General features: G+C 49.1%; 1 protein-coding gene across 4 annotated transcripts; it reads left to right on the top strand.

The window, feature by feature from the left end:
- Positions 1-1965: 1965 nt before the first annotated feature.
- Positions 1966-8086, top strand: LOC123068243 (beta-glucuronosyltransferase GlcAT14A). Of its 4 annotated transcripts, XR_006431627.1 has the most exons (5): positions 1966-2771; positions 4434-4694; positions 4787-5455; positions 7768-7787; positions 7865-8086. XR_006431627.1 is itself a non-coding variant. In XM_044490754.1 (4 exons), exons 1-4 carry the CDS (start codon positions 2270-2272, stop codon positions 5299-5301), a joined length of 1209 nt encoding a protein of 402 aa, XP_044346689.1. In that variant the 5' UTR covers positions 1967-2269; the 3' UTR covers positions 5302-5959. The 4 variants fall into 4 exon arrangements, 2 of the variants coding, with proteins under 2 accessions (XP_044346688.1, XP_044346689.1); XR_006431628.1 differs by lacking the exon at positions 7768-7787; XM_044490754.1 differs by lacking the exons at positions 7768-7787; positions 7865-8086 and having other exon boundaries at positions 1967-2771; positions 4434-4509; positions 4579-4694; positions 4787-5959.
- The last annotated feature ends 493 nt before the right edge of the window (positions 8087-8579 follow it).

The raw sequence follows: 8579 nt of genomic DNA, 5'->3' as shown, positions 1-8579 counted from the left end.
GACATTGGAAAAGCTCTAGCAAAACGAACTACACGATCTTGTGCTATGCTTAGGATTGGGTCTTGTCCATCACATCATTCTCCTAATGATGTGATCCCGTTGTCAATGACATCTAATGTCCATAGTCAGGAAACCATGACTATCTATTGACCAACGAGCTAGTCAACTAGAGGCTCACTAGGGACATGTTATGGTCTATGTATTCACACGTGTATTACGATTTCCGGATAATATAGTTATAGCATGAACAAAAGACAATTATCATGAACAAGAAAATATAATAATAATCCTTTTATTATTGCCTCTAGGGCATATTTCCAACAGCTTTGAGTGTGATGGGTTCATCCAAGATGGGATGCTTGGCAGGGGTCGTTTTCAGCTAACCTGACGTCACACAACAGCTCGCAGCAAAGCGATAAAGACTCAATTTGAAAAGAGGAAGAAAAAGGGCGAGGTCCTATCTCGGTTGCTCGAAAAAGAAAAGCAAAAAAGGAAATTCAGAACTAAGCATGCCGGGTTTTTCTTTCTTAAGAAATAAGCAATCAATTATAAAAGTTCGTCGAAATATAAGTCAGCACAAATATAATAAACTACTTCGAGGTTCCTAGACCATTGAGCGACCACTACTGCTAATGCTCCAATAGCAAGCTGCTGGCGCACCTTTGTGGCTGCTTCCATACTGGAGCCGGTCTGATTTTATTGATCATAGTTGAGAAGTCTTCCTGCACGTGCCGCTAGGGACTAGCGCCCTGGAGCCAAAGTTGTCGCCGTTGAACTCTTGAATTGATCCAAAGCATCCGACACCAGATCTCATGACCGTGCACGCACGGTGAGAAACCCTAACGTCGTCATCCCATGAAGATGGAAGGAATCTACACCGGAGCTCCGTCGACTCCGCCTTGACTGACGAATTTGAGAAGGGTCAAAGACCAACTCGGCGATGAAGTGCCGCCATCCGATCGAGCACCGACCCCGCGATGACTACAAAACATAATGTAAAGCACTAGCCAGGGCTGAGGCACCAGATTTCTCCTCCTCATCACGGGTCGTCGGAAACGGCGAGCAGAGGAAAGAAGAACCCGCAGGCTGACCTGACGACAAACCTTGAAGGAGGGGAGGAGGAGAACTTTACCCTAGCCGCCGGCTTTGCGCGAGGGGAGGGAAAGGATCCAGCGGAGCTTCGAGCGTGACGGGTTCATCATCCAAGATGGTATGGTTGGCAGGGGTCGTTGCAGCTACCGTGATGTCACGCAGCAAAGCGATAGATAGAGACTCAATTCAAAAAGAGCAAGAAAAGAAGGCCAGAGTTTCGGTTCGGTCGAAAGGGAGAAAGAGATCGCCGAGGAGGAGGAGGAGGAGGAGTACTTTAGCGGCCACATTAGGCCGAGGAACAACCACACGCAAAGTCGTCTTATAGTTACACTAATTACGCAAAGACTTACGCACGTACTTACGTCAAATGCACGCGCGCGCGCGGGACAAACGCTAGCGGCTAAAGTTTTGCACCCCCTCCCCTCCCATCCCACGCAAAAAAAAAACTAAAATTATTAAAATTCGATCTCCTCGCTGACTCGCGCCCGAGCCCACGACTATAACAGCCTCCCGAGCCGCTCACTGACACGGCGGGCCACGGCCCGTGGATGGATACCATCCCTCTACTCCCCACCACCTACCCACCCCCACCCGACGGGATCCCCGATTCTTTACCGCGCGGTGGCGGCACCCCCGGGGTGGCCCACGCGTCAGCGACGCGTGGGCCCGAAGCAAGCGCCGTTCGCTCGCCCCATCCGACAACTCCCCGCTCCCTCTGCCCAGCCGCCACGCGACCCCCAGCCCGTCGGCCCTGCCCCCGCTGACGCGCGGGCCCGGGCGTGCGGGGCCGGCATGTCATGGGGGCTACGGCGGCCGCGTCGACGTGTCCGGCTCGCGTTGGCGCCGGTACATAGCGACAGGCGCCTCACGCTCTCTCTCCCACCTCCGTACGCGAGGCCTGGCACAGGCAAAGAGAGAGAGAGAGAGAGAGAGAAACGTACGCGAGAGGGAGAGGAGAGGAGATCGAGCTGCCGCTGCGCCACCCGATCTCGCCCGCCATTCCCCACCCCCGATGCGATCTCGCCGCCAAACCCTAGCAGCAGCGACCCCCACCAGCACCCCGCCGGAGTCCCCCCAGCGCCGCCCGCCTCGGCGTTGACGCGCCCCGCGCCCCTCCGCTCCCGCGGCCACCTCGCTCCCCACCGCTGCTGCCGCTTCATAGCGCGGGAAGCGGGCGATGGGGGCAGCGGACAAGTGGCTGCTGCCGCTGGTGTCCGTCTCCTTCGTCTCGCTCATGCTCTTCCTCTCCGCGCTCTCGGGCTACTCGGCCTCCTCCGCGCTCTTCGCGCGCCTCCCGCCGCCCAGCTACGTGCGGCGCGGGGCCGCCGCGCCGCCCGCCTTCGCGTACCTGCTCTCGGGCGGCCGCGGGGACGGCCGCGGGCTCCTGCGCCTGCTCCTCGCCGTCTACCACCCCCGGAACCAGTACCTGCTCCACCTCTCCGCGGACGCGCCCGAGGCCGAGCGCCTCGAGCTCGCCGCCGCCGTCGCGCGGGCCGCGCCCGCAATCGCCGCCTTCGGGAACGTCGACGTCGTCGGCCGCCCCGCCGCCGGCACCCCCATGGGCTCCTCCGGCCTCGCCGCCACGCTCCGCGCCGCCGCCGCCTTGCTCCGGCTCGACGCCGAGTGGGACTGGTTCGTCACGCTCAGCGCCGCCGATTACCCGCTCCTCACCCAGGACGGTAAGATTCCAAATGGATGTTCCTCCTCCTCCCCAATCTGGCGCAATCAGTTTCGGAAGCTTCCTGCGCTGTCCGGATCTAGTAGCACAAATCTGACGGGTGCCTTACTTTGGGGATTCGGGAGGCGTTTCTTTCTTCAATTGTCGAGCTGCAGACGGACATTTTCGGCAGTTCGGTTGGGCTGTTGCTGTAGCCCCCGGAATTAAATCTGTCTTGTGATGCTGGCTTTGTTTTAAGTGCTGTTTAATGCTTGCTGTCACATTGTGCAATTACTACTAGTAGTAGATGCATAGTTATACTTACTATAGACTAATAAGAATGTTGCTGCTGCTATAGTTAGGTTTGGCAGACTTGTAACAACGGAGTATTTGTACTTGTTTACAATGTCTTTAGGCACTGGTAGGAAAGCTGCCCTTGACAAGAAGATAGTACCACAATATATATACACTACTAAATATAGTTTGGCACCCTGTTTTCGTCAATTGCTGTGTTCCCGCTTCCTGTTGTCAAGCCCAAACCCACTGAATTACCTATCTCCGTTCTTCTCTTCATATTGAAGATCATCAAACGTGTCAGCTCTACGCAACACTCTAGCTGTAGCTTTGTTTCGGGCATGTAGCAATCACCCTTTTTATACGGAGCATATGACCAAATGCTAATTGACAACATCTAGGTGCATTCATGTTTCATTTATGCTGATTGTCTAGGGGAAGTTGTTTCTAACAAATAAGGGGGTCTTTGGTGAAATTGAATAAATAAGCAGGAATTACAAAAAATGGAGGGAAAAAAAATATCAGCATTCAGTTGAGAAATGAATCTTGTGTGTTTCCTAATCCCAAAATCCATGAGTTGTGCATGAGGAAACCTTAAATTTGAAGCAAACATGACTGATGGATCAGACAAAAGACACTGCATCTTAATTGAGTCCTGAGAGTCCCCTTCTTGTGTTCCTTCCTCCCAACGTGGTCACGTGCCCACGTCTTCGTTTCCAGATTTCCTGCTCTGAAATTCCAAAGTCATTGCGGAAATGCAACAGTCGCTTAAAAGGAAAATCAGCTCACATAGATTTCACTAGATATTTAGAAGTTATGTGCTGCTGTCGCGCTCTCACTCGTATACTTCTTCCCTAGCTTGTCCATAATGTACTTCATATTTTTTTCTTGGGTTCGCTTGCTTTATCATAATAATAATAATCTGGTATTTGTTAATACATTTTACCCTGTTATTGTTCACTTAGTACAGTAAGTAGAATGTCTACAGACTACAGTCATCCTTGCCTGGACCTCATCATATATTTTGTCTTTTCATATATGATAGATCTCTTGTATCATTTCGTGCTGAAAATGTGTGTAACATGCTAGCCCCAACATGCATATGTAATATTCCCTCACACCTTGCTCCACTTGTGTTATTCTCTCTTTCCTAAGTCCTAATGAACCCACACTATTAATCTCTGTTTGGTTTCGTATATGTTGCTAAGATGGTTTCAACAGAAAAACTTACTTATTGCTAGTCTGGAGTTATTTAAGTTTGACGTATACACTTTACCTTTTCACATGTGTGAATATGTTTCAACTGATGAAGCTTTATGGTAGTTAATGAAGCTTGGGTGTTCTTGACTTTTCTGGTATTTATGGTCTTTTATGTTTTCGCTTGCTGCAGACCTGATTCATGTCTTCTCGTCTGTGCCAAGGCACCTCAACTTCATCGATCACACTAGTGATATTGGTTGGAAAGAGTATGTACTATCTGAACTTAGCAAAAATTTAGCTGCACTGGTATTAGTTTCACCAATATATTGTTGCAGGTCTCAGAGAGTGCAACCAGTGATAGTAGATGCTGGGATATACCTGGCTGGCAGGAATCAGTTCTTCCAATCCACAGAGAAACGGGCAACTCCAGATGGTTTCAAATTCTTCACAGGTATTATTATTATACCTCTGCTTCTACTTCCCTGGCCTTCCTTTTGAGCAATTATTTTACATCCTTATATGTACTCCATTCATTTCTGATAGGTTCTCCTTGGGTCATTCTAAACCGGCGGTTTATAGAGTACTGCATTTTCGGATGGGAGAACCTCCCTCGAACCCTTCTCATGTACTTCACCAACGTGATGCTGCCTTTGGAAGGTTATTTCCACTCGGTCGCGTGCAACTCGGACTTCCGCAACTTCACGGTGAACAACGACTTGCGGTACGTGGCCTGGGACGACCCGCCTCAGATGGAGCCCCGGTTTCTGAACATCACACATTATGAGGAGATTGTGGAGAGCGGGGTGCCCTTTGCTAGGAAGTTCCGGGAGAAAGAGTATCTGCTGGACAAGATTGATGAGAAAATACTCCAGCGGTGGCGCCACAGACCTGTTCCTGGAGCGTGGTGCACAGGCAGAAAGAGATGGTTCAGCGATCCATGCTCCCAGTGGAGCAACGTCAACATTGTAAGACCCGGGCCCCAAGCTGAGAAGTTCCGCAGATACATGGACCGGATCCTGGAAGAATCGAAGTCGAGCAACAGCTCATGCGCGCAATAGCAGCACTGAACCGCGCGGCTGCGTGCACTTTCCGGCAGTCGAGCGTGTCTCATTTTGCACAGATCGAGTGGCTCTCCGCGTGTTCAGAACTCCGGCATTTCCGCCTCCTGTGGGAGCATTTTTGCTGCAGCTGGGTTGTGCGCACAGGGCCAAGGTGAGAGGGCGTGCCTATTCTTTCCGAGATATTTTTGGTAGCTGTCATGACTTCGAGGCCTCTCACTGCTGCATTGCGTCCCAGCATTGTTGGAGGCCAGGGAGCTTGCTTTTGGGTGGGGGTTGATGATTACCTGAGCTTGCAGGGAGTGTAATTAGTAGCGATGCGTCGAACGGCCTTGTGCGGATGTTTATAGAACCTTGGTGGAATTCTTGGTGCTCCCATACGGAATTGAATCGAGAGACAGGCAGAAAAAAAAACATGAAGGGTGGGGAATTTTGTTGGCCTTGCGGTTGTGGACTGGTTGCTGTTGTGCTTAACAGAACGCTCACATTTTTTATTTTTTGTACTCCTGAACTGCAGAATGCTCACATTTATCTTTTCCAGTCTAAATGTGTATACATCTTCATGTAGCAAAGCTTTAGGATTATTACCAGGTGTAGGGTTGTAGAAAGAGTTGTTACTCTGCCTCGTTGGCTCTCTGATTAAATTCTGTTTCGGTTAGTTTGGAGGGCGTGAGTTTGTTCCGTTTCCTTTGGAAAAACCTGGCGCATGAGAGAACCTGTCTACCGGATTGAGAGTGCGTTTGGTTGCTGTCCTGGTACAAAGGTGCCTCGCCTGAAAGCTGCCTGTACCTTGTTTGGTTGCTGCCCTGGCGATTTCTCAGTTAGCCTTGCCTGGACTGATGACGCAGGTGATTAGCCTGGCCAACATGCAGGCACACAATTAGGGCTCCTTTGATTTAAAGGAATTACATAGGGACGTGGAGTAACTACTCGCGAGCATATTTTTATTCGCGCGGTTGTCGGCTGCCAGAAATTGGGTACTGTTGGGAAATACGTACGCGACAGGATAGGTGGTGGGTCATGCAGATGGAATAGAATGGCTAGTTTAACGCGAAGGTGAACGGCGGCGAGGTGAGCCGTGGATCAGAATCGCCGCTCCCCGTCTGATCCGTGGATCGGAAAGTTCGCTTTCCGTCTCGTGGGCACTATGACGAATTGGATGCAGGGGCGAGTGTCTTCTCCCCCAAGGGTCATTTGGTAGCTGAGGAGTGCGGGATAGAGGTCTGGACCGCCGGCGGCGAGGCACCATGGACATGGAGTTTCTGATGCAGATCGGCTGGTATGTTGATCTTTTGGTTTTGGGCGGGTGCGTCTCCATTTGTAGAGGACCAGCTTGGTTGACTGAGAGGACCCCTTTCTCCCATGAATCAGATCCGCTCTGCTTGAGGAGGTTGGGGGGAGTTTGGTGGCCAAGTTGTGGCAGGGCCGACGGCGCCGCAGCAGCACGCGGCGGCAGACAGCGGTGAAGCGCAGATCTTCACGGCGGAGGGAAGGGAGAGGTCCCGCCGACATCGGAGCTATCAACGGGGAGGAGGAATCCTTGGGCGCCCGGATGAAACCGGAGGTTAGTGAACAAACAACTTTACCCCATCGAACATGGAGCGATTTTCTGAATAAAAATGTTGGCATGACTGAAGAAATAGTACAGTTAGAACCGCTAGGATTCATTTGCAGTCTGCTTGGTCAATTTAGAGAGGTCATGCTAGGAGTGCCTTACTGCAGCAACTAGCAGCAAGGCCAGCCACTGGGTAAACTGGAAAGTTGTACTGACTTTCAGCAAGATCATGCGATGACCTTAGTATACTTCTGCTGCCAAGTAAGAAATACAGTTTGTCAAAGTATGGATGTGGGCCAAAATGGAACCCGGTGGACAGATCGTTCCCTAGAAAATCCATTGAATATGTGAATCTAGAAGTACTGCTGATTGTAGAGATTGATTCTTTGATTATGTGAATCTAGAAGTACTGCTGATTGTAAAGATTGAATCTTCAAATCTATGAACCTAGGAATATATGAACTGAAAGACTGAATCTATGAATTTGGGAAACTGAATGCAGCAGCAAGGTAAATGTAGGTAGACACAACGCACCTGGAAAGCCAGCGATGGCTGGTCCGGCAAGAACGATCGCCATCGCAAGGAGCGAGGTGTTCGGCACGGTCCAGCGGTTCCCTGCTGTGCGGATCTAGAGCGTGCTGCATATTCACTAGTATTTTCCTTGCTTATTTCCAATGTGCACACTACTCATCCTCTCAAACTATGTGTAAATTCGACTAAGTTTGCTTATTTCCTTCTTGCTTACCGTGTTAAATGGCAAAAGCACATTGAAGCCTCCTCACGGTGCATATTGAGTAGTATTTTCCTTCTTGCTTATTTCCAATGTGCATAATACTCATCCTCTCAAACTATGTGTAAATCCGACTAAGTTTGCTTATTTCCTTCGTGCTTACCCTGTTAAATGGCAAAAGCACATTGGAGCCTCCTCACGGTGCATATTGAAGTAGTATTTTCCTTCTTGCTTATTTCCAATGTGCTTTTGCCATTTAACACGGTAATGCATTTCAGGATAGGAAGAAGATTATCAAAAGCTTGAAGGGGAAGATTATGAAGCTTGCTCTCAGTGATTATGTATGCCTTGTAAGTGATGTCTATATATGTAATATATTTTAGTGTTTGAACAGGATTGTACTGTGGAGAGAAGGATTTCAGCACCCGAGCTCCACTACTCTATACTTAAACATTTGAATTTTGTACTTTTGAAGTTTCAGAATAATGTGATTTTTTTTCCGGGGATACATATACACATTTTGAATACCCGTGGCCAGTTTCGGTAGAAATCTTGTTTTGTTTTGGGCTATAGAAGAAAAAAAAACAAATTTCTGACAGTATATAGGAGAAAAGGGGTGCCATTTCTGTCAGAAATTTCACTTTCTTGTATTTCCCAAAATACAAAGTATTTCTTCTTCAGATTTTTACCGGGCCTTAGGAATGTGTGTGTATTCACGTATTTTATTTAAGATTTTTTTTAGCAACGAAAGTGTGTTTTTCAAAATTTTCAAATACCAAGAGCCATGGAGCCCGGTAGCTGCAGGCACTTTTCGTCGTACTGTGTGAATTCTATGCTCTAACCTATACAAACATTCTCCCAGTGCACAAAAACTATGGATGGTTTTATGCTTCCAAGCAATTAATCATCAACTGAACTAACATGTCTTTTTTCCTCCAGTTCGTTGTTTGTTTTCTATCCATTGTTGATAACACCAAACTTGTTACTGAGGTT

This window comes from Triticum aestivum, chromosome 3B (assembly GCF_018294505.1).
Source record: "Triticum aestivum cultivar Chinese Spring chromosome 3B, IWGSC CS RefSeq v2.1, whole genome shotgun sequence".
In the NCBI taxonomy this organism is placed as follows: Eukaryota; Viridiplantae; Streptophyta; class Magnoliopsida; order Poales; family Poaceae; genus Triticum; species Triticum aestivum.
The sequence above is the reverse complement of the archived record's forward strand: the minus strand, read 5'-3'. Positions and strand labels throughout refer to the sequence as shown.

Excerpts from the sequence above, each read along its gene's own strand:
- LOC123068243 (XM_044490753.1), top strand. The coding sequence starts at position 2,270 with ATGGGGGCAGCGGACAAGTGGCTGCTGCCGCTGGTGTCCGTCTCCTTC. Across the intron at positions 2,772-4,433 it reads CCCGCTCCTCACCCAGGACG|ACCTGATTCATGTCTTCTCG; the intron begins GTAAGATTCCAA and ends CGCTTGCTGCAG. Across the intron at positions 4,695-4,786 it reads TGGTTTCAAATTCTTCACAG|GTTCTCCTTGGGTCATTCTA; the intron begins GTATTATTATTA and ends CATTTCTGATAG.